The following is a 27,684-nucleotide window of genomic DNA, read 5'->3' on the forward strand; positions in this document are numbered from 1 at the left end:
CTTTTTGGCATTGATCGACCAGGTATAATTAACTAATTTTCTCTTATGTCTATAGCATACTCTGTGTCACCAAAATGTAAAATGTGATCCAAGAGTGTTTCAATAAACAGTTCTCCAAATAGTGCCATATACAAAAAATCTAGAATCGCCATCAAACAAGTGGTCCTAGTCAAAGTGAAACAATGAAACGGTAGACAGATTTTTGAAACAATATATGTTCATATATGGAATTACGAGACACATATATACATAGCTGCAAAAGCAAAGGTGAGTAGTAGTTATCGTTTAGCTTTTATCTAAGAGATGGCCAGAAAGAGAGAGAGAGAGAGAGAGAGAGAGACAGAGGGCAAGAGATAGAGAGAGACAGATAGTGATAAATTTGATCGCAAATTGAAATGTGAAAAAATTAGGTTCTCTTTGAAAACAAAAATGTAATCGCAATATTTAACATAATTTCCACCTGTTCTTCGATGCTTTAATAGCTGAAGTGGTGGTTGATCATAATCATATATGTATGTATATTTCTGTTTAGAAACTTTCGGGTGGTGCGATTCAAAAATTTGAGCCACGGACCAGTTTTGCACTCAGCAGCTCTATCCACTGGCATCGCGCACAAGCATTGAGTGCGACAGGTGCACTTGCCACGCAGCCATCTCTTTGTGTGGGAAAAGCCTTAGCCGAAGTTTAGCTCCTAGCGTAGATCGTGCGCTCAATGGGAAGACGGTGACTGGCTGTGTTTTTTTTATACCCCGAACCCATTGAAAATGGGTATAACGGTTTTGTTAAAATGTATGTAACAGGCAGAAGGAGGCGTGACAGACCCCACAAAGTATATAAATTCTTGATCAGGGCGACGAGCTGAGTCGATTTGGCCCTGTCCGTCCATCTGTCTGTCCGTCCGCCCGTCCGTCTGTCCGTCCGTCCGTCTGTCCGTATGTATGAACGCGTCAATCGCAGAAGATATAAGAGCTAGAAACTTCAATTTTTTTCTTAAATGTCCGTATGTATCGCGCGCATATCGAGTTTACCTTTAAAAAACGATAACTCATTCCGATATTTTTATCGATAAAAACCTTATCGAAGGTCAGTTATAAAATTATATCTGCCACATCTTTAAAGCTAGAGTAGAAAATGTATATTAAAATGCATTTGATACAATTTCACCCTCATATTTCCTAAAGGCGTATTTCAAATACTAGAGACTTGTGCTTCAGAATATACACACATTTAAACAATATGATTACGTTTTGAAAGTTTCATTAAGATCGTAAGTCTACAAATTAAATTATTCAACAAATAAGTTTTCATTATATTGCCAACATTGCAACGCAATCCAAGCGCCTGTATATTTGCGTGTGCGTGTGCTTGTGTTTGTTTGCATGCATGTGTGTGTGTATGTGCGAATTATTATTGAAATATCATTTGCTCGAAGGGTTCAGGGGATCTCGTAGTCGAGCAGTCTCGACTAGAGCTTTCTTACTTGTTTTTTGCTGAAATTGTAAACTCGTCCGCTCGTTCGTCGGCAACACTAAGACAAAGACGAAGAGGAAGGCGAAGATAGTGACTCCGACTCATTGCGACTCACTTCGTTTCGACTTGTAAGATAACTACTTACATATACCATAACTGTAACCGGGGCGGTATGTGGTTAACTCTGTTTTATTTGAGTTGGTTCGTGTTTTGATTTGTGTCGTTGCTGTTGTTGTTTGACCGGTTGGAATCCTTTATAGCACTCTCGAATGTGAATTTGCATTACTCGACGTTATGCGTTCAAGCAGATTTGCAGACGCACTAAAATGGTAGTTCATTCATGCGTACATACGATCAACGATCTTTTAGTTGCGTGCCCAAATACAAATACTCTGCGCCTAGCGAAAAACTGAGTGCGGCTCTTCCAACGATTGAGGTTGTTTTCCTAAGCAGTCCTTTCAGTGGTAAGTTGGTTCTTGGGTATCTTATCAGAAGAGAATTGCCCGACGGGAACATACATTTATACCATTTAGGTAGTCTGAGACGATGGATAATGTTTGCATTGCACGTACTTTGAGTTTCTAAATCTATACAAGATTCTGAATCAGTGAGCCTACAGTTGCTGTCATACAGGGTATTCTGTAATTGAACAACGCATGACTGCTTCATGCATTTAGCTAATATAAAGTCTTACGCTTCCTAGATATATTAGCTCTATACATCTGTCAAGCACGTTTGCATTTGTTACTATTTGTTATTGCTCGTGGTCGATTGTTCGAAAGAGAGTGTCATCGAAGAACGCCATAAATTGTGTTTTCGGACCTTGTATTTGTTTGTTATAAGGGCCACGGGCCACATCAAAGAGACAATCAAGGCGAAACAATGAACCGAGTGCACATATACTATCAAACACAGCAGCACTGTCTTCAAGAATTTTCTGCCCATCTCTACTTGGCAGATGTAGACAGACGTAAGTTCCATGCACTACATGTTTTAGTGTAAGCCGTTGTAAGGAGTAAGGAGCGCCTATGAAATAGCCAAAGGCGGCATATTACCAAAGACGCATGAATGCGGAAAACAATGACAGACTGCGACAGCGATAGTAACAAAATGGAAATAGATATCTACACACTTACATACAAATATATTTACATAGCTCAATCTGGAGGCGGCTTGGCAAGTGTCCGATAAGTGGTTGACGATGACAACAAGAACACAAAGGAGCGACGAAGTGAAAAAACAGCAAAAATAGAAAAAACAAGTAAGAAGACTCTTGTCAAGACTGCTCAACTAGGAGATACCCTGAAGCCACCAATCTGATACTCTAATCATTCTGTACTTCTTTTATGCACATATACATACATACACATGCACGTATAAAAACGAGCTCTGCTAACTGCGCAATAAGCAGTAAGCAAACTTTCAGAACGTAATCATAATGCTCAAATGTCCAAAGCACAAGTCTCTAGTATTTTTTACATATTGGGGGCGAAGGGGACATGGTATTAAAAATGTGTAAATTACAAAATGTTTGTATTTATCATATTTAAATACACAGCTAATCTGAAGCTTTCAGGTCTAAAATTGTTCGAATGAGGCTGAAAAAACAAAATAAATTTTTCGATTATTCTCGATAAAAAAGTTATTGGATGATTTATCGAAAAAATATGATAAACTTGTACTGCGTATGGTTTACACGAGTATGCATGCCAAATTTCAGCTCTCTAGATTTGTATCTTCTGAGATAGACGTACTCATACAGACGGACGGACGGAGGGACAGGCGGACAGAGGGACAGGGCTATATCGACTCAGCTCATCGTCCTGATCAAGAATATATATACTTTGTGGGGTCTGCGATGATTCCTTCTGCCCGTTACATACTTTTACACAAAATCATTATACCCTGATTTCCCATTTTCAATTCAGGTTCAGGTTTCAGGGTATAATGAGTATAACAAGTAAGAACGTTGCAGTCGGGCATTACCGTCTGTGGAAGTTTACAGTAATACTGTAGAAAATCCCCGATTTGCACCTTATTTTTGGTTCTAACGGTACCCGGTATTTCTTCCCATCCGATAAATTCGCATGGAATAAGATGTCTCAATAGTTTCGCGAATCTGAACACTTCAAGTAAGAGTAAGTAATTCACTACTGGTTCTTGTAGCTTATTGTGTTTTTACCGGGAGATATTTTCAGGTGGCTTTAAGTGCGTTGTGAATCAATCCATCTTTGAATCAGGCCCAGTTTTAATAAAAGCGATAGACGAGCTGTTTCCAATACTTAGTATTCAAATTTATGTTGCGGATTTTCGTAATTTTACCAAAATCTCAGTAAATTATTAACCGACGACAATGCGGAGCTATATGGATACATTGTACATAGTTTATGCTGCTACACCAATATCTGTTTCAGTCTACAACACACACGCACTCGTATATATACACACACACACATTGCGTATATATATACATACAGACATACACACAGTCAGTGCATCGCACGCATGCTCATTAAGCTAAACAGAACTGCGTCAGTCTTTAGAGAGAGAGAGAGAGAAAGAGAGAGAGAGAGAGAGAGAGAGAGAGAGAGAGAGAGAGGGGGGGGGTGATAAGTGGGAAGGGGTGGAAGGCGGATAGGGAAACAGCGACAGGTTTTTATCCAGTTCTGAGGAGCTGGTTAAACTGGACAACTACTATGAAAAGAAAATAAAACAAAATAAGAATTGCGTTTTCTTTGCAAATGAAAATGCGTTAGCTTTTTTTAACAGATTCAATCTCTAGTCAATCAGGAGTTTCTACGGGAAATAGTGCTTCTATGCTGAAAATTAATTTCTTGCAAGATTCTTCTTCGTTTTATACATATATAAAGCAATACAAAATAAACATGAATTTGTAATATTTTCTACAAAACATTATGTTTAAATTTATGTAACAGGCAAAAGGGAAGCGAGTCGATCTTACGAAGTGTACATAATTCAATATATATAATTTTTTTTTTTTTTTTTTTTTTTTTTTTTTGTGCTGGTACTTTGGTTTTTTTGGAAAAATTCTATCCACATGAAGCTGTTAATAAGGCGGAGGTGGGGAGATTTAGGATCGATGAGCAGGGTCGGTTGTTACGCATTTCGCATAAATCCCAAATGTGCGAATGCGACTCTGTGTGTGTTTTCTATGAGTGTGGCGACTTGCGTGCACTAGTCTATTGAGAAAATGCTTCGAAAACGTGTTTTGGAGTAGATAGATGAAGCCGAATATGAGTCGCGACGCCAACCCTCTGGTCGAAGAGACGACAGTGCCTGCTCCGCTGCACCAACTTAAGATCGGATTCGGGAGGGGAGACGAAAGCAAAGACGAAGACTTCGTCGGAATGCGAATGCGCGCGATGCTCAACACGGAAAACTAGTTGTGGCGTCGCGTTGTTGTTGTTGGTATTCTGTTCGTTGTACCCGTTTCTGGAGTCGCTGTCGTCGAAAAAATAAACACGCTGAAAATAACAACAGGTGAATGCGAATTCAAACGCAAACGCAAACGAACGCGAGTACAAGAAATCAAATTTCTCGTACAACATTGTTGTTTCCTGTTTCTTTTGACCAAAACCTGGAGCTTCAGCTAAAAGTGAAGGCTCCGCACTGCAACAGTGGAGGATGTGTGCATGTGCCTGTTTTTGTCTGTCTTTGTTTATCATTTGTGAGACCTCGCATACGAGCCACTAAGTTGATCTCGCCGGTCTTTGGGATTTTCCCCGTTCGTCTTGTCGTCCTTATTTCTCGGTTGGCTCACAGCGCACTTGCGTGCTCATTTGCTGGATATCATTCCACATGGCAACGCCCTCTGCCAACGTCTGGTCTTGTTATCACAGTTCGAGACAGAACAATGTTAATGGGTTAATGAATTAAGGGCCACAAATGCTGATTTCTTTTCCATTCAGACTAGTCATTCGACTTATCCATATCCATCTAAAAATCCAATATTAATTGTTATGTCGTAAGTAAAAGATGCCCTGCCTAGTGCATATACATATATAGACTATTCAAGTTATATATTTATATATCCATACATATGTATATTGATTTATCTTTATTCAATGTATACTAACGGGTCTTCAGTTAACAGAGTACACCATTCCCTAACATATTCAGTGGTATTTCAATTTTGACGCGTACGGTGCAAATAGAACGAAAGATCGACCCATTAGTAAAACAATACGTCCATTGTTATGGAGTGGCTGCTGTTTGACTAAACAGACGAAGTGTTTGTTTGTTTGACTCATCAAACTTGACCAATCTCAAACCGAATTGCATCAGAGCAGAGCAGATTAGCCGAGTAGAGGGCATGTGTCAATTGCAACTGATTTTCGATTACAACTATTGACCATTTCCTATGTTATAGATATAGATATAGATATAGATATAGATATAGATATAGATATAGATATAGATATAGATATAGATATAGATATAGATATAGATATAGATATAGATATAGATATAGATATAGATATAGATATAGATATAGATATAGATATAGATATAGATATAGATATAGATATAGATATAGATATAGATATAGATATAGATATAGATATAGATATAGATATAGATATAGATATAGATATAGATATAGATATAGATATAGATATAGATATAGATATAGATATAGATATAGATATAGATATAGATATAGATATAGATATAGATATAGATATAGATACAGATACAGATACAGATACAGATACAGATACAGATACAGATACAGATACAGATAGAGATACAGATAATCAAGATAATCTAATATTACGATACAGATACAGATACAGATACAGATGCAGATACAGATACAGATAGAGATACAGATAATCAAGATAATCTAATATTACGCTCATTAAATATTCGAAATGGAAAACCGGGCTGGAACTCTGTTCTCTTGTACTCAACGTGTTGGCCAGATGTGACTCACATGTTTCGTTCTGTCATAATCTCATTGTCAAAGATGTTTTGATCTTTTGTGTATTACGTTTTATGTCTTGTATTCTGTGACGTGAGCTACTTGCCCTGTTATTGCAAACATTTGCAAACTGTTTAAAGAGTTTATTTTTCATTAGTCAGTGACGCGTTGAAATAAGCATATACCATATTGACACAAATGGAGCTAGCATATATAATAACAAGTAAGATTTGACTAGTCGTAACTGCACGACTAGAGGATACCCTCCAAGCTGATATTCTAATTATTCACCATCTTTTATTCGCACATAAATTCACATGCACCAGCACGCACGCATAAGCACGCGCTCTGCAAACTGCGTAGTATGCAGCGACTGCGTTTGGGCTGCGGTGTGTGCAAAATTAAGAGAATTTATTTGTTGAATCATTTCTCTTGTAGTAGGACTATCTTCATGAAACTTTCAGGTCGGGATCATAATGTTCTAATGTGTGTATATTTCTCTCGTACTTGAAATATATATTGTTCTCGATAAAATATAAATGTAATTATTTATCGCAAAATTTGATAAACTTGTACTGCATATGGTATACATGAGTATGCATGCAACATATCTTATAATTTCTGAAGTCTGGTGCTAATACGGACAGACAAACAGACGGTCTGATATGCGGACTGGGCTATATCGACTCAGTTCGTCGCCTTATTACATACTTTTCAAAAAAACATTATGCCCTGATTTCTAATTTTCAATGGGTTCGGCCTCTTAGTTGTCACTCTGGCGATACTACAAGACAACACATATCAAATGTATGCACCCAAATTTAATACCGAAGCTCAAATCCCTTATGCCGGGGACTCATTCAAGTAGAACACTTGGAGAAGAAACAGAGATATCTGCGGACGCACTGGGAATATAAGTTTTGAATCCCACTATCCATTGCAATTGCTTAAATTGGGTATAATGCCTTAGTTCAATTTTCAAGTTACAGCGTCTGTCCTTTGGTTTGTGCTGTATATGAATGCATGTATGACAATGTGCACATTTCATAGAAGTAAGTGTGGCATTAACATGACCCTATTAATAATATTATAATATGAGATATAAAATTAATAATATAAGATATAAGATGGGAATCTTCTTGGTCGGCTACTCCCCGACTCCAGAGCAGAGTACTTTTACTTGGTTCGTAGAGCGATTTGGGGGTATCAATTTGGTCTCCTTTGGTCAGTTTGGCTGCTGACACGGCTGCAGTCGAGGGTGGCGGTATTCAACATTTAACAGCATACAGAGGACGTCATATAATATTCATTGATTGGTCAAGTGGTCGCATTTCAAACGTAATTCAAGAACAATAAAAAGACGATCCCTTCTGTGGCAATCGTTACTGGTATAATAATGTTCATATAAAATGTATTGCAAAGACAGACACACACACCCAGATGCTCACATATACACTAAATTATAAGTAAGCCGTAATTCGAAAATATAATGTAAGAAATTCCATTTGAGACGTGATTCGTCTCATAGTTTGCTAGAGATTTTCCTCAATTGGCAAATCACATAGCTTAAGTTTTAATTTTTGTATAATGATTTGAAAATTCGTTTTCGCATACATTTTCTTATCATTCTTGAATGAAAACTTTCTCTGAAAATGATTTTCTATTCACTCATTATTTTTAAAAGTCGTTACTGATGCTTAATGTGTGTTAGTGGACAGCCGAGGGCTTAAATACTATATAGACTATACAGTAAAATACTATATCAATTTATTTATTGTGTGCTTTGCTTGTTCGTTGATTATTTTGCATGAGTTGTGGATTTCGATCACTTTAGTCTGGTGGCAGCTAAGAAGAAAGCTGCCATTATGGACATTTAAGAGGATTATGCTTAGAAGATTGAATACAATATTTTTTTAGAGCAGGCATCCTTGTCAAAGCGTCAGATACTGTGAGCTGAGCGCTAGCGGACTGTGCGTTAGGCTTGTTAGGCGCAAGCCCTAAAAAAATTAACGAGCTTAACATTACAGTGCAGATTTGTGAATGACCACTCGTCTACAATTCTAAGTAGACATAATACAAGCTCAACCATGATGTTCCTTAATACCTACCCTATCAGGATACCGGGCACAATAGAATGCGATAAATGTAATAATCACACGTTAGGAAAGCCTTTCACGATATTACGCATCGTCGATTACACTCCTCCAAAATACAAATGGCAAAACAGATATGGATATAGATATAGATATAGATATAGATATAGATATAGATATAGATATAGATATAGATATAGATATAGATATATATATAGATATATATATGGATATAGACATATATATATATATATATATATATATATATATATATATATATATATATATTTATATATATATATAGATATATATAGCATTAAACTTAGCATTAAAGGGTTACCCATTCAATGTTGCGGTAAGTGCAATGTAAAAATGAACAAACATAAATAAGCATAAATAATAGATGAATCTCTCGACTTGTGTTTGTCGGATGACCCCCAGCAGATGGTATATATGGCCTGGGCAATATAGGGGCACGATGTTCTCCGACCGTGCTACGGTCGCCCCTTTGTATGCGCTCTTTTGACCAAATAAGTACGATATCAACAAAGAGACAAAGCACAGCAAGAACAACAATAACAACAACAAAGACTGGCCACAAACACAAAAGCTTCCTTTGAACTGTGAAAAGTACCATACAGTTAAAAAGCGTCTAGCTCTTGGATATGCACATGTCCCGTGTTTTTTTGTACATACATACGTATATGCAAAAAAGTGGAAAATAACTGACTATATCATAAATTAAAATATAAAATATGCGACTAAAGACTATACCTACACAGCCTAAAACCGTTTAAGTTATATAGTAGTATATGAGATTAAAATGGTATGTCCTTTAAATTCAAACTAAATTGTTACCGATCAGACCTCTAGAATTTTTCGGCAGTATTAATCACTGCAACCTCAGTCTGAGTAAATATTTGTTGTACTTATCATTTATGTCAATTTGATGCCCTGTATGTCAATTTGATACAAAGGCAATTGTCAAAGATAATATTTGAAACTTTTATATAGAGTTGGTATATACATGTATGTGTACTTGAGGGTTTGAAATTTAATATTAAAGCTAAGATAAAAGGAAACAATTTCAGAATAATGGATTGACTAAGAATCACATGATATATTTCTGCTTATATGCCCAATTACCTTTAGTCAACACAAAGAAACTACACGTAAAATTGGATTCATACATCGCCTATATGTATACCTATAAGAGATTGAGTTTTATATTCAACATTCGTGCTCTTTTTTTATTTTGTGAGGTGGTGGACTTGCCCTTTGAGTTGGTAATTTGCAAAGTGGTAATCGGCATTCTCTCAAATAAGTAGACCCCATTAGATTCATTCCTCCGCCGATGGTCCTTTGGCTAACCAAATTCATTTTTAATGCCAGCACGTGCGCAAAGACATGAAGGACACTGCCGAGGGCTCGTAAACAATGCCAAATAGTCGATGGGAAACGGGAAATGGTCGTGGATCCAGGTCCAGAGCTCCTGAAAAGGTGGTTGGGCAATTTCAATTGAAAATTCATTATTGCACCCAGGCATTTGTGTGTTTCTCTTTTTTACTTTCTTTTTGTGTTTTATGTTCCTCCTGTTGTTGTTTGTATACGGTGCTTAAAAAGGAAGAATAATATTTATTTTATTTACCTTAAGCCCCCGTCATACACCCACACACAAATCGTTTCTATTTGCACAAATACTTATATTTATAATACAGAACTATGAATATGCGATAGGGGCATTTGTTCATACTTGGTGGGAATGTTTGAGTGAAGCCAATGAGTGCTCTGAAATAAGAATTATGTATCCAACCTTCCCCTTAAAAATTGATGTGCTATGAAAAGTCGCCCCCAATTCTTGAAGTGTGTTGATGGGTTTTTACGAGTAACGCGGATAAATTGAACGCACTTGTTTCGACGTCAAATGATAAATGATCCAAGAAATAGAAAGTAATGAAAGTCGACTAAAATTGATGCAAGAAGGCTTCTAACTCCTTATGCATTCACATTCCATTAAAGAGAATCAAGTCTACTGATTTTTCATTTTGCGTTAAGTCTACTTCCGATTATGAATATTGGCCATCGTTTATAATCTTATTCCATATCTTTTGATGCTCTTACTTCTCAAATCTATAAATATTAATAGTACAGTTATTTAATGTTATTTTATATATACATATATATATAGATATAGATATATAGATATATATATATATATATATATATTAGAGAGAAGATAGTAGATAGAGAGATATGGATAGAGATCGATATATAAAGTAACTTAAATAAAAATAAAGACAAGTGATGTAGAGTATATATATATAGATATATATATATCTATATATATATATATATATATAGATATATATATATATATATATATTTATATATATTATATTTATATATATACAAAATAACATATATAAATCTATAAATATTAATAGTACAGTTATTTAATGTTATTTTGTATATGTATATATATATATATATTATATGTATTATATATTTATGTATGTGGTTAGCTCAGAAAACATACAAAACCGCCAAAAAGAAGGCCATTAAAGTCAACTTGCGGAAGCTATTTGCAGAACTCATGTCAATATTTGAATTGATGACTGTGTGTGCGGTGTGTGTTGATGTCGCTTCTATTCATACGAGCTACGGAAGTCATCATTATAAATAAAATTCTTAGTTCAAAGTAAATCGCAAAAACAATCATTTGTTGTCTTTGTCGCTTCCCCAAACGATACTCTGTTTCCTCATTCGGTCCCTGTTTGTAACTTGGAGGCTGACTGTTTCTGAATTTGAGATGGGGACTGCACTTGCTGCTGTATTTTGTTTTCTAATCCGACCATTCGTTACCTTAGTTTAGTCATTCTTTACGACAAACTCTCTTTTGGAAGATATATATTTTGTATGTACAGCATCATTCATACATGAATACCATTTGTATGCATGATGCGTGCGATTCAAAATAAATAATAGAGTTAATCTTGTTATTAATTTTTCATCTTATTCAAAATGTATTGAAATGTATGATGAACAGAAAAAGACTGCATGCCTGAAGTTGAAGCCACCCACAAAGCACTAATATAAAAAAACAGATTTGCTGCATATACAGCTCGCAGCACACATCCACGTGCCAAAGACTACTCCAAAGCAATATCAAGATATGAGTGGGAAAGCGACACGAAGAAGAGAACAATAAAGTGAAAGAGAGGATCGTCAGACAGATAAACGGAAGTTGATGCCGAAAGATTTCGCTAAATATAAATATGCTCCGTAAAATATGTATTCTCCGGAAAGCACGACAGAAATTTATTTTTGTTATTCTGTTTTTATACCCTGAACCCATTGAAAATGGGAAATCAGGGTATTGGTTGAAATGTTTTGTTGAAATGTATGTAACAGGCAGAAATTAAAAAATTTATATGTAAATGTATATTAAGATGAATTTTATACAATTTCGGTTTTGATAAAATTTACCCCCCACCCCTAAATCCACCCCCTCACCCTCATCTTTGTAATATCGTATATCGTATATGAAATACTAGAGACTTGTGCTTCGGTATACACATACATTTAAACATCATGATTACGTTCTGAAAGTTTCATTACGATCGTACGTCTAGAAATTAAATTATTCAACAAATAAGTTCTCATAATATTGCCAACACTGCAGCGCAGCCCAAGCGCAATCGCCTGTATATGCGTGTATGTGTGTGTGTGCGCGTGTGTTTATTTGTATGTGTATGTGTGTGCGTGTATTTGTTTGTATGCGTGTGTGTGTGTGCGTGTGCCTGTGTGTGTGCTAAATATTATTGAAATATCAGTTGCTTGTAGGGTTCAGGGGATCTCGTAGTCGAGCAGTCTCGAATAGAGCTTTCTTACTTGTTATAACCTGAACCCACTGAAAATGGAAAATCAGGGTATAATGTTTTTCTGAAAAAGTATGTAACAGGCAGAAGGAATCATCGCAGACCCCACAAAGTATATATATTCCTGATCAGCACGACGAGCTGAGTCGATATAGCCCTGTCCGTCTGCCCGTCCGTCCGTCCGTCTGTCCGTATGAACGCCGAGATCTCAGAAGATATAAAAGCTAGAGAACTGAAATTTGGTGTGCATACTCGTGTATACCATACGCAGTACGAGTTTGCTTTATTTTGTCGATAACTCATCCGATAACTTTTTTATCGAGAATAATCGAAAAATTGATTTTGTTTTTTGAGCCTCATTTGAATACTATTAGACGTGGAGACTTCAGATTTAGTGTGTATATACATATGATGAATACCACGCCCCCTTCGCCCCCAATTTGCAAAAAACGTATTTCATACACATTTTGACCATATGATTACGCCCTGAAAATTTCATTAAGATCGTATCTTTACAAAAGAAATTATTCATCAAATAAATTCTCATACTATTGCCCACACTGCAGCGCAGCCCAAGCGCAGTCGCTGCTTACTGCGCAGTTAGAACCGCGCGGGCGCGTGGGTGCATATGTATGTATGTGTGCGTGCATAAAAGAAGTGCAGAATTATAAGAATATCAGCTTGGAGGGTTCAGGGTGCAATGTCCGCCTGTCCGTATGAACGCATTTTATTTCTACGCTATTGACGATAGAGGCTTAAAATTTCGAGCACATACTCGTGTTTATCTCTGATTTAAAAAGTGTTAAAATTTGTCTTATCCGTCCACTAGGTTGCGTAGCAAATCGGAAAATGCATTTTCAGATATGCCATTAATCATATTAGTTGAAGGGCTAGAAAACTGAAACTTGGAATTTAGATCACCACCCAAGATCACAAGCTATGGCGCCGATTGAGGGCGTGGGAAATCAGATGAAAGTGTATTTCCTAGAGTATTTAAGCGAGAACGTTAAAATTTTGCACTTGAGCTTATCTTATGATTCATAAAAGATTTATAACAAATTTATATGTATACGCCCGCTAGGGGTGTGGCAAATCGGAGTAGAAAATATAATATAAATAGTATATGAAAATATAGTGATTTTTTAAAGTCTGCTATATTTTAGACACTATTAATGCTTTTCTGGATATATTTCCGCAGATAGGGGACGTGGCTAACCGCAAAAGTTTATATCTCCTAAAGAAAAAGCTAGAAGCTTTAAATTTGGCTAGTTAAGTTACTAGTATTCTCTTCAATCAATGACCCAAAAATAAGAAGTAATAAAGCTCTAGTCGAGACTCTTCGACTACAAAATCCCTTGAACCCTTCGAAGAATTGATATTTCCTATTAATGCTTCGAGTCTATATGCTTACACAAGAAACCCACACACTCACGCACAGAAAAACATAGAGATGCAAGCATAAACACGCATTGACTGCAGAGTGGACTAACTTTGGAAACTTAATTGCTTAATAACTTTTCTTGTTGATGAGATATGCTCATGAAACTTTCAGGTCGGTTTTATATGCGTGTATATGCCAAAACAACGTATTTGAAATGCGCCTTTTACAAAGGAGAAAGTGAGGGGGTGGATATAAGGGTGGGGGTAAATTACAAAAAAAAATCGAAAGTATATTTTTACATTTACATTTTGGAAGCTCTAGCTTTAAAGCTTTAATTAAATAACTAGCTTTCGATTAGGTTTTTAATCGATGATAAAATATAGGGAGCAGTTTTTGATTTGCGGAAAAAGACTCGATTGCGCGTGATATACACGGACCTAGGAAAACAAATTTAAAGTTTTTAGCTCTTATATTTTCTGAAATCAATGCGTTTACACATACGAACGGACGGATAGGGCTGAATCGACTCAGCTCGTCGCCTTGATAAAAACAAGTAAGGACGTTGCAGTCGGGCGTTACCAACTGCAGAATACTCATTCACACCTCAAAGGCAATTTAGTAGCTAAGTTTAGCTCTAATACTGTAGAAAGTTCAGTTTTTCTCGAATCGCCACGCCCTACTAGGCGTAGACACTATTTTTGGTCCGCTTATAGAACAAGCTAACGGTAACCTACACTTACGCTCAAAAAATGAAAAAATACAGGGCATTTTTTGATATGCCACACCCCCAAAAAGGCGTAACAATATTATTTGGGGAATCGATAGAGGAGGTTACTGGTAACTTAACTATGCAAATATGAGGCTTCTAGCTTTTATACTTTAGAAGATATAAACTTTTGCGGTTTGCCACGCCCCATTTGGGCGGAGATAAATCCATCATAGCTCGTTGGACTTGGGAGGTCAACCTGCCTATATATCATTAATAGTGTCTAAAATATAGCAGAATTTGAAAAATCACATTATCTTCAGGTCCGATTTGCAACGCCCCTAGTAGGCGTAGATATATAATTTTTCCAGCCATCTTTAAAGAATCGAAACATAAGCTCACGTGCAAAATGTCAGCATTCTAGATTTACAACTTTGGGAGATACAGTTCTATCCGATTTGCCATGCCCCCAATTGACGGAGATATATTCGCCATAGCGGTGATCTTGGGTGGTCGACGCGTATCTATATACCCAATTTCAGCTTTCTAGCTCTTCAACTAATATGATTTGCTACGCCCCAAGTGGGCGGATCCTGAAAATCTTAACACTACAAATCGGAGATATAAACGAGTATATGTTCTAAATTTCAAGTCTCTAGCTTCAATAGCACCGAAATAGACTGCGTTCATACGGACAGACGGACGGATATTGCATTATATTCCAATATACTCATTTCACTTTCGTGAAGGAGCATGGATATATACACTTTGTGGGGTCTGTCACGCCTCCTTCTACCATTTACATACTTTTAACAAAACCATTATACCTTGATTTCCCATTTTCACTGGGTTCAGAGTTTAATTATTATACCTCTTTAGAGCGTGTCATGTTGAAAAATACCCTGTAATGCTCACATACACAGTTGAGTTAGCTGGTTCTATGAACTGGCCAAAAATGAAGTATCTGCGCTCAGTAGGGTCGTGGAATATCGGGAAAAATTTTCTAGATTATTAGTGTTCAACTGAGCTACGCTATTGCTGAAGGGGTGTGAATGAGTATTCCGCAGTCGGTAACGCCGGACAGCAACGGTATTCTACAAGTAAAGAAGGATTAAGTTTAGAGTATGCCGTGAACTGAATCATATGGATAAATACTTGTAAACTTTCATTCTGTAAATAACAGTCGTTACCACCGGACTGCAACATTATTCTTCAAGTAAAGAAGGATTTAGATCTGAGTATACCGTGAACTGAATCGTATGGATAAACTTATAAACTTTCATTCAACATTATTCTTCAAGTAAAGAAGGATTTAGATCTGAGTATACCGTGAACTGAATCGTATGGATAAACTTATAAACTTTCATTCTGTAAATAAATTTGCTAACTATAAGACAAAAGATGTCAGAATGAAATTATATAATTATATAACTGAAGTTAATTAAAATTTTCTCTAGGTCTTAAAGCTTCAGAGATATACATATGTATATACATTATAGGGCCTGCTACACCTCCTTAAGGCTGTTACATACATTTTTTAAATCCATTATAACCTTATTTCCCGTATTCAATGCTTAAAATGCTTAGGTTTATTTTTGCAGAATGTCGGGAAAACGTAAAGCGCCACCGAATAAATTTGATGGGGATTTACATAGCTCACAAGATTTTGAAGGATCTGCAGAAGAGACTGGACGAAAATTTAATATCCAATTTAATTTAAGTGAAATCACACTCTCTGCTGCTAAAATGCAACAACAATTTGTCAACAATAATAATAGCTGTACTGAGAACGAAGTACCGGGCTGTAATATTTTGGGGACCAGAAACGGCGAAGGCGAAGGTACAATCAAAGGCAAAGAAGAGCAGGGCGAAGTTATAAGCAAGGGGCAGGAATTTATTGAACTTGAGATGCATCGCGGGTCGGCTAGTGATGGGGAGAACGCTTTGTCGAATTTGAACGCACGGATTATTGGTACAGTAACTAGTTCCAGTGAATCGGAAATCGATAATGTCAGCCAGGTAAGTACCTCAAAAATGATAATAATGCTACTATCTTTAGTTGTCTTTACCCACACTCTTCTACTATCGTTAACGAGTTACAAAATTAAAAAAAAAAAAAAAATCGAATTTTCGACGCATTTGCATTTGCATTTGGGCACCAGAAATCTACATATAACTGCCTCTCATATTTCAAATATTATAGATTTTTGTATTTATTTTGATTGCAGCCAGCTCATCAAATCGTAACGGAAAAAAAGCGTATCAAAGTAATGTCAAAGTCGCGATTACTAAATGGTAATTCGAAGCTGAAGCCAGCTACTGCGGTTACTAACGCCAGCGATATACAATCATTAGATGATCAAAAGTCTCGCAGCACAAATACCCTGCTAACGTACCCAATGAATGAGACAGCTGAGCCAAAGGATGTCAATGTCGAAAACGCGACTGCTATTATATTCAAGAGTCAGTATAGTAACCTGATTAAACGAGAACTTTTTGAGAAACCGGACACAGATTCAAAAGATAAAAAAATGAATACAGATCAGGATATTATTGGTGTAGAACAACAATGTTTTCATAATATACCATTTGCTCGAAATCTAGTTTCGACTGCTACAAATATGGATGAAGAACAGTATATGCCTGATCGAATGGAACTGCCATCATTAAATGACCTCACTCATCACTTAGGTCTGGATGTCTTTGGCAAGCAAAGCCTATCAGACGGCAACTCTTCGTTGCTCAAACCTTTAAGGTGAGATATCAATTCTACATATTTCTAATGATCTAGTCGACAAAATTCTGGTACTCAATGGTCAAGAGATACAGGTTTACATTGCTTGGCATATTCTCAGGGTTGTCTCATAGCTTGTCGATGGTATAGAATTGCAATTTTATTGTGGGTGAAAAAATCATGCCCTAATTAAGATTGATCAACATAATAGTTATTGATTAAAATTTGTTTCAAGACAAAAGCCAAATCTTTCATTAAAGTCCCAGTAATTAAAGCCAGGGATTAAGTTTTCATTAAAAACGAAAAATCAGAGGCCATAAAAATGAATATTAAGTTTTAACATTGCTGTGTATATAGACCCACCTTAAATAGAAACAAGTAAGAAAGCTCTAGTCGAGACTGCTCGACAAGGAGATCTCCTGAACCCTTCGAGCAAATGATATTTCAATAATTCGAACACTACACACACACACTCACTCACATACACTACAACACTATTATAGGAATTTATTTGTTAAATAATTTAATTTCTAGACGTACGATCTTAATGAAACTTTCAGAACATTATCATAATATTCAAATTTATGTATATTCCGAAGCAAATGTATGTATACGCCATTTACAAATAAGAGCGTGAGGGGGTGGATATAAAGGTGGGGTAAATTTTTACAAAACCCGAAATTGTATAAAATGCATCTTAATATACATTTTAAATTTGGAGACTAGCTTTCAAGATGTGGGAGATATAATTTTATAACTGATTATCGATAAGATTTTTTATCAATTACAAAATAACGGAATGAGTTATTGATTTTTAGTGATAAACTTAATATACGCGCTATATATACGGACTTTTACAAAAAATTTGAAGTCTCTAGCTTTTATATTTTCTGAAATCGAGCCGTTCAAACATACGGACAGACGGAAAAACGGATGGACGGACAGACGGAGAAACAGACAGACGGACAGGCCCAAATCGACTTAGCTCATCGCCCTGATCAAGAATACATATACTTTGTGGGGTTTTCCACGCGTCATTCTGCCTGTTACATACATTTTAACAAACCCATAATACCCTGATTTCCCATTTTCAATGGTTCAGGGTATAAAAATATATTCATATATTATGCAACACTTATGGGAATGAACTGCAAAATTTATTATATCCGCACATACCAAATAGAATCTCAATTATAATTAAGGTATCAGATTATGTATCTCTGTTGGCGGCATATAAATAGATAACTATAACACAAACTTATGTTGAGAGGTAGCCTAAAATAAGTTAGTGTCCTAATTTGGGTTTCAATTTTGAAATCAAACTATCAAATCAAATTATATTTGTGCTTGTGGTCGTAATTTGCCATCATCTCTAACTATATATTCGCAATTTCCGCTTGTAACATTCAATTATTTAGGAATAGTCTACAAGCAAAGCTCTACCAACAAGCCAATAAAGCACAGTGGCACTAAAGACTAATTTAGACGGTTATAGCGATTCGGTTAATGAAGCTAATATATTATTAATAATATGCAATTTTATATTGTTAAGCTTTAAATCTGTTGATCAACGAAAAAAGGCTTTTTAGTGAATCTCTGTAGCTTTTTTTATCATACGCATATCCTTAAGCTCAAAGATAAATATCGAAATAAAGTTTTAATAAAATAAAATACCTCAGTTTTATTTAATTCTTCAATCAAATAAAAAATTCCTATTACTCTATAAATATACTATATATTTGTTCGTACGTAAATAAATAAATAAAAAGTAAGAAAGCTCTAGTCGAGACTGCTCGACTTCGAGATCCCCTGAACCCTTCGAGCAACTCATATTTCCATAATAATTCGCACACACACACTCACATACACAGGCGAATGCACTTGGGTTACTTGAAATACGCCTTTTACAAATATGAGGGTGAGGGGGTGGATATAGGGGCGGGGGGTAAATTTTAACAAAAACCGAAATTGTATAAAATGCGTATTAATATATATTTATTTAAATTTGGACAATCTAGCTTTAAAGATGTGGGAGATATAATTTTTTAACTGATTTTCGATAAGGTTTTTTATCGATAAAAATATCGTTTTTAGCGATAAACACGAAATGCGCGCGCCCTGATCAAGAATATATATACTTTGTTGGGTCTACCACGCCTCCTTCTGCCTGTTACATACTTTTAACAAAACCATTATACCCTGATTTCCCATTTTCAATGGGTTCAAGGTATAAAAAGAAAGATATACTAGCTTAAGGACTCTACACTAAATATACTGAAATGCAAGTGACAAGCTTTTAAACTTTTTGTATATGTATATGTGTAAATAATTTGAATTGAATTATAATGACTGTCTTTATTTTAGAGAAAATACCACGTTGACTGCAAGAGAGCCATCACAGCGAATATATGAAAAAAATCGAACTGTTCAGAATGATTCGCATTATAGAGCTCATTCGAGTAGATTGATTCAGACAGGTAAGAGAAAAACTGAATAATAATTACAAATAAATAGTCGAAGGGCATTGCCTTGAATCAGTATGGCCGTTGAAATCCGATATTTTACATATCATAACATATACATATTACATATACAGAGACCATATACATATACATATACATATACATATACATATACATATATATATACATATACATATACATATACATATACATATACATATACATATACATATACATATACATATACATATACATATACATAGGGCAGGGCCATACATATACAGAGACAGAGACACATAGACATATACATAGATACAGATAGACAGAGAGAGACAGAGACAGAGACAGATACAGAGATACAGATACAGAGACAGAGACAGAGACATACAGAGACAGAGACAGAGACAGAGACAGAGACAGAGACAGAGACAGAGACAGAGACAGAGACAGAGACAGAGACAGAGACAGAGACAGAGACACGAGACAGAGACAGCGACAGAGACAGAGGACAGAGACAGATACAGAGACAGAGACCGAACAGAGGACAGAGACAGATACAGAGACAGAGACAGAGACAGAAGGACAGAGACAAGAGACATGAAGAGACAGAACAGAACAGAGACAGAGACAGATACATAGACAGAGACAGATACAGAGACATAGACATAGACAGAGACAGATACATAGACAGATACATAGACATAGTACATAGACAGATACAGATACATAGACATATACATATACATATACAGAGACATATACATATACATAGACAGAGACATATACAGTACATATACATATACATATACATATACATATACATATACATATACATATACATATACATATACATATACATATACATATACATATACATATACACATATAAAATATCGTTGCTCCGCTCCACGTTTTTACACATAGTGCGGTGTGTGAAACTACATACGTGTGCATATTATGTATGTAGCAAATGATTATGTGTTTTATGAATGCCTTTTCTTCTGTGCTTTTATGTATATTTCATTTTGGTGTTTTCTATTCATTACATTCATTTTGAATTTGCTTGGCATTGTGCCAACACAAAAAGTTGTATTATTCTGTTTTCCTTTCTTTTCCGCTTTCATCCATTGTGTATGTTCTGTATGTGTATGTGTGTGCCTATGTAGTCTCTGTTAGTATTCTATTCTTTTAGTATTCTATTCTGCTGCCCGGAATCCTCCTTTAGCTTAAATATTCTTTGAATCGCTTTCATGCGACGTTTTGGCATTCAAGCTTTGAACAATATGCTTTTCTTTTTGCATTCACGGTTTTCTCTTTCTTTTTTAAATGAGGTGGCCTGTCTGTTCATCTTACCTGATTCTTCCTCTTTCTTCATTTGGTATGGGTCCCTCACATCTGTATCTGTACAAAGAGTTATGTACACATACTACGTACAAATGGGTTCATTCTTCTTCGCTTTTAAAGTTAATATTCTTGAAAATTCTCATTCGGTTCCACCAAAAAATTTTAGTGTTTGATTCAGGCTTCAAAATCACTTATTAAATCCTATCAAATCAGTTTTCCTGATTACACACCGAATATATCTTCGGAAGTCATGAGATCTTCACAATATCTTCTTGGAGTGTTAATTTAAAAAATATAATCAGTAAGAAAGCTGTAGTCAACAATGTTCAAAAACTACCCAAAGCCTCTCGCTGAAAGCCTCGTTGTACCTGTTACGTACAAAACCGTTATACCCTGATTTTCCATTTTCAATGATTTCGGGGATTAAGACTTGTTTTTAGATTGAATAAATATGAAAACTGTTACTAGATCCCCTGAACCTTGCAAAGAATATAGAGTATTTTCTTTTTACTATATTGTGTTTTTTGACGGACAGAAGACATAGCAGGTCACCCTGATCAATAATATATATACTTTAGTTCGTTCTGCCTGTTACATACATTTACACAAAACCATTATACCCTAATTTCCCATGTTCAGGGAATAAAAATAAATTAAATTCCGATTATTGTCGGTAAAAAGCAAAGGGGATGAAATTTAAAAATAAAAAAAATGCGTGCAGAAGTGGACATGGCTAGAACGCTAGTTGACCAATATAGCTATACACTATTTTTGAAATATTCTTAGTTCTAGCAATTAATCATTCATCATCAACACTAATACATAGCTCGTATTTTAATACTTCTCTACGTCGTTGAGATTTTTCAACCCACATTTCCTCCGTGATCAGCACCCATATCAGAGAATGAGGTAGCAGTTCCACGGATGATGAGTGTGCAACTTCTGGGCGTTGGTTAACTAATCGGCTTCAAAATCACGTTAATGTGATGTTTATCGCAGAGCATGGCCCTAGCATGATGGGTCAAAGATTATTTAATGTAAGTGTAATAAAATCTGCATTTCCGAGGGGTTGTTTTATTCACTCACCACAAAAAAGACAACTGGGTCGACAATTGATAGCATCCATAATAAGTTTCCGTTGGGTCAAAGTACTGTAGAGGACCTTTTTAAAAACACATTTGTTTCTGCTTTCAGACTTTATATGAGGCTGCGAGTCCATAATCTTCGTAACCGGTTCATCCATTATATCAATTATTCGTAAAAAAAAAACAAGTGAGAACGTTGCAGTCGGGCGTTACCGACTGCGGAATACTCATTCACACCCCATAAGCAATTTAGTAGCCAAGTTTAGCTCCTAATACTGTAGAATGTTCCGTTTTTTTTTGCCCCTACTGTGCGTAGACACTTCATTTTTGGCCAGATCATGGAACTAGCTAACCGTAACCTAGCTGCGAAATTTGGATGCTTACGCTCAAAAAATGAAAAAATATATGGCGGCTTTTGATATGTTACGCCCCGAAAGAGACGTTACAATATATCCACCATATATATATCCACAATAGCTATTTCGTCTTGGGAGGTCAGCCCGAGTATATATACTAAAAAATCATTATATCTTCAGGTCCGATTTGCCCTTTGTGAGCATAGACAAATAAATTTTTCATTATTCTTTATAGAATCATAACATTAGCATACGTGCATAATTTTTACATTCTAGCTTAAAAACTCTAGGAGATACAGTTTTATCCGATATGCCACGCCTCCCAATGGGCGTAGATATATCCGACATAGCTCGGGGATCTACATTCCAAATTTAAGTTTTCTAGCTCATCAACTAACATGATTTCTGAAATATCGGAAAATACATTTTCCGATTTGCCACGGCTCTAGTGGGCGGATCCAGAAAATTTTAATACTTTATAAATCGGAGATATACACGAGTATATGTTCAAAATTTCTCTAGCTCCAATAGCGCCGAAATAAACTACGTTCATACGGACAGACGAGCAGACGGACGGACAGCAAGACGGACATTGCACAAAACCAATATTCTCATTTCCCTTTCGTGACTGAGTATAATAAACCTACTTAGAAGAACAATTGTCTCATTACAATTTTTCAGAATGCAATCTACTGCTTGAGATCAAATTTAGCACTTAGTAACAAATGGAAACCTTTTTCACAGAAGAAACATAAAAACTTCTTCAAATATATTACTGGAGTAAATATTATTACATAATAATATACCAAAGGGCGACCTGCAATTAACACACCCCGATGGGCCAAACAGCCATACAGTTAATATTTCAATTAGTGTCAAACATTCCCCTAATTCCCGATTTGCCACGCACAAATGATGTATAGAGGTGATTGACACTATTGTTTTCAGGACTTTTAAGTATTTACATATGTACATGTGTAGTCACACATAGTGTACAGCTCTGCGTGTATATTATACATATACAGCTGAACATAATGCAAAACCAGAAGTCTGAATACTATGCATACACACATACATATTTACAAAGGCGGCATGCGGCCACATATTTCTCTCTGTGCCATAGCCCATACCTGCTCTTCGATGTTACTCTTCTGCAGTGGTCCTCTCTCTGTCTCTCCTTCTATCTTTCCCTACTCTTCTACACACTCATATTCCACCAACAAACAACAGCTCGTGAGCTGAAAGCATTCTCATAGGTCTGCCAATAGAAAACAAATCATTTTCGCTGTCTCACTCAAATATGTCTGTTTTTTGCTCTCATCTGCTTATGTGTGTTTGCGATTGTGTATGCTTGAGAATGCGTATACGTGTGTAATCAGAAATACACAAGATAATAAAAGCTGTTTCTTCTTGAATGAAGGTAATAGCTCTCTTGTCATTATTTATAAATATGTATGTATGTACATACATACATATGTAGTTTGCTTGCGTAAAAGTTTGCTGTCTTATATCATCCTAGCATATGTCAGTTTACACAGAGAAGAGTTTAGTTTTATTAAAAATATGCATGTAATTATTGTAAAAACAAGTAAGAATGTTGCAGTCGGTCGTTACCGACTACGGAATACTCATTCACACCCCATAAGCAATTTAGTAGCCAAGCTTAGCTCTAATATTGTAAAAAGTTCAGTTTTTCTGATGATCAAATTACAGGGTATTACAGGGGTATTCCACGCCCTCAAAAAGACGTAACAATATTATTTGGGGAATCGATAGAGGAAGGTACTAGTAACTTAACTATCCAAATTTGAAGCTTCTAGCTTTTATACTTTAGGATATATAAACTTTTGCGGTTTGCCACGCACCCATTGGGAGGAGATAAATCCATGATAGCTCGTTGGACTTGGGAGGTCAACCTGCGTATATATACCAAATTTCACGTCTCTAGCACCAATGGGCAGATATCTTCTAGCTCTTCAACTAATATGATTTCTGGCATATCAGAAAATGCATTTTCCGATTTGCCATGCTCCTAGTGGGTGGATCTGGAAAATTTTTACTTTTAATAAATCGGAGATATGCTCGAGTATATGTTCTAAATTTCAAGTCTCTAACTTCAATAGCGCCGACATAGACTGCGTTCATACAGACAGGCGGACGGACAGACGGACGGACAGCAATACGGACATTGCACAAAACCAATATACTCATTTTACTTTCGTGAATGAGTATAACAAGCAAGACTCTAGTCTACACTACTCGACTAGGAGATACCCTGAACCCTCCAATCTAATGCTCTAATCACTCACAATTTAATTTTTCAACAAATAAATTCTTATAATATTGCCCACACTGCAACGCAGCCCAAGCTCAGTCGCTGCTAACTGCGCAGTTAGCAGAGCGTTTGGTTAATCATGAGAGTGTGAATTGTGAATGAGGAATTTTATGACTGAGTCGAGAGCTACGTTCTATTAAAATACGGTCCTAATTCAAGGCTTTATACATATATATATTGTAAAAAAAATCATTTCTCACATCATTAAGAAGAAGCCTTATAAAAATCAAATAGCCTCCGCAACTGTATGCAGTGCATTCTGGAACCATTTTTTTATTTCTCCCACTGAGACTACAAATAGTCTCAGGATGGGCCAGTGCACCAGTGTCATTGAATAACAGATTTACAGGCTAATGATGATGATATGTTGACTGCATAGAGTCTAAGAGTTATAAAATATATCGGAATTGAATACGAAGGCATTTATTCTTCGATCGCATTTATCATATTTATTTTCAGATTTCTATCGTCTCAAAATAAAGTGTAGAGTTGTTGTCTACTCATACAGACAGTCTGATTACAATCTCGATGCTTATCCACAGCTGCTGCTGGTATTTTTGTCGTCTCTTTATTTAAATTTAAAAGCCTTTAGGCAGTTTTTAGTTTTATTATATATACAATATTAAGCATATACTACCACCCACATCCAGCCCCCAACCTCAACCCACACCCTCCGCCATATACGCATTCAGATTTTTTCCGAGAGAGAGAGAAAATGTTCTTCTCTTCGTTCTGAAATTAAATTAAATTCGATCATAATCAATATCTCCTTCGATATCTTCTATTGTATATGTGTTTGATTTATCACTTACGGAAGATACACTAGGATCTACTCAACAAACAACGGATGACCTTCTGTTTCCTACTTCCTACCGGATATATAAACAATGGATATTTTGTAGAATGGAAATTTGTGCTTTTTATGACACATGAATGTGTTGAACATTTCCCCTGTTGTCGAGCATATAAAATAGCGTCGGCCAATTTAGATGAGAGATGTGCCGGTACTTTCATTCGAGACGAAAGCGGCCGTTGCTATCCACATTCAGAGTCCATGAATATGCGATCATAGAGCAAAATGAACAGACCATAAATTACCTGCAATATATACCTAAAGACGAAGTATAAAATACGAAATAATTTTGGGCCTTATGTTTCTATTTATGAGGGCCATTATCGGATGAACTGTGTGGAATACAGAATATATTGCATTCGAAATTTGATGGTATTGGCAAACATATAAAGCAAACTAATTTGTTACCTGCTACGTCGTTAGTTTGATGAACTGATCAATAGTTTTTCCTAATATTGCTGTCATCTAAGATAAGTTTTAGTTTGAATAGTAACAATAAACTATTTTTATACCCTGAACTAATTGAAAATTGGTATAATGTTTTTGTGAAAAAGTATGTAACATGCAGAAGGAATCATCGCAGATCCCATAAAGTATATATATTCTTGATCAGCACGACGAACTGAGTCGATATAGTTCCGTTCGTCTATCCGTCCGTCCGTCTGTCCGTATGAACGCCGATCTTCCAGAAGATATAAGAGCTAGAAAGCTGAAATTTTGTGCGTATACTCGTGTATACCATACGTATGAGTATGCTTTCTTTTTTCGATAACTCATCCGATAACTTTTTTATCGAGAATAACCGAAAAATTTATTTTGTGTTTTGAGCCTCATTAGAATACTATTAGACGTGGAGACTTCAGATTTACTGTGTATATACAAATGATGAATACACAAATTTTGTAATCAACAGATTTTTGATACCACGCCCCCTTCGCCCCCAATTTGCAAAACACTTATTTCAAATACTAGAGACTTGTGCTTTGGAATGTACACACATTTTGACCATATGATGATTTCATTAAGATTGTATATCTACAAAAGAAGTTATTCACCAAGTAAATTCTCATACTATTGCCCACACTGCAGCGCAGCCCAAGGGCAGTCGCAGTTAGCAGAGCGCGGGGGAGCGTGAGGGTGGATGCATATGTATGTATAAAAGAAGTGCAGAATGATAAAAATATCAGCTTGGAGGGTTCAGGGTATCTCCTAGTCGAGCAGTCTCGACTAGAGCCTTCTTACTTGTTCAATATGAAGTTTTGGAGCAATTCCGAAAATCGAATCTTTTCCGTAGTACAAATCACAGAGCTTCAATTACATAATGAGATTTAGATAAAATTTACATGGTTTCTCACTCATTCCAAACTATATACTCCATATACAACGCCAACGCCCTATTCGTTTTATATATTTTTTTCTTCAATTTATCTTTCTTCTTCTGTTTCTGTTTTCATTCATAAATTTTGCATTCAAAAATAGAATGGTACAGGCCTCGCAGCCTGAGTGTGCAGGTTCCGATCCGTATACAGATCCCAATTCCGTTGCCCATCGTTGTCATCTCCGTCTCTTAGTCCCCTTTCACGATGACTTTCGCAGCACCCCAGTCGACACAGGCCAAGGTTAGAGCAATTTGATTAATATTAGAATTTTGCTTGCAAGTATTTTTGTGCATTTCCGGTGTAACTTCCGGTTTATATATATATATATATATATATATATATATATATATCCAATTTTCATGGTTTTTGATTTGTTGGATTTGTCTCCGCTACGAGTAGGATAGTAAATCTTAAAAATACTGAAAAAATTTCACGAATACTTGAAAAACGCGGTTTTTTCCCTAAAGATTCAAATTTCCATTGATACTCAGTAAGCTGGATAACAGTGACAGTTTTCGGTCCTGCTCTCATATTATACAATAGTATAGAAGTAAATAAACAAATGTAGTCAGTCAGTCCACGGCACAGCCTCGGGCGAACCTGACTATTTATAAAAAAAAAAAAGAACACAGTTGATAAAAATAATACGCGTGCATACAGAAG

General features: G+C 35.9%; 1 protein-coding gene across 1 annotated transcript; it reads left to right on the forward strand.

Annotated features, from left to right (window-relative positions):
- The first annotated feature begins 46 nt into the window (after positions 1-46).
- Positions 47-27,213, forward strand: LOC108658092 (uncharacterized). Its single transcript, XM_089262888.1, has 5 exons — positions 47-267; positions 16,061-16,492; positions 16,702-17,228; positions 19,572-19,684; positions 27,122-27,213. Exons 2-5 carry the CDS (start codon positions 16,076-16,078, stop codon positions 27,211-27,213), a joined length of 1,149 nt encoding a protein of 382 aa, XP_089119014.1. The 5' UTR covers positions 47-267; positions 16,061-16,075.
- The last annotated feature ends 471 nt before the right edge of the window (positions 27,214-27,684 follow it).

This window comes from Drosophila navojoa, chromosome 6, assembly GCF_054131105.1.
Source record: "Drosophila navojoa isolate 15081-1374.11 chromosome 6, UAZ_NAV_1.0, whole genome shotgun sequence".
In the NCBI taxonomy this organism is placed as follows: domain Eukaryota; kingdom Metazoa; phylum Arthropoda; class Insecta; order Diptera; family Drosophilidae; genus Drosophila; species Drosophila navojoa.

What these genes read in the sequence shown, in the direction of transcription:
- LOC108658092 (XM_089262888.1), top strand. Translation starts at nt 16,076, where the DNA reads ATGTCGGGAAAACGTAAAGCGCCACCGAATAAATTTGATGGGGATTTA. An exon ending in AAATCGATAATGTCAGCCAG is followed by an intron (nt 16,493 to 16,701) that starts GTAAGTACCTCA and finishes TTTTGATTGCAG; the next exon opens with CCAGCTCATCAAATCGTAAC. An exon ending in GAGTAGATTGATTCAGACAG is followed by an intron (nt 19,685 to 27,121) that starts GTAAGAGAAAAA and finishes ATTCAAAAATAG; the next exon opens with AATGGTACAGGCCTCGCAGC.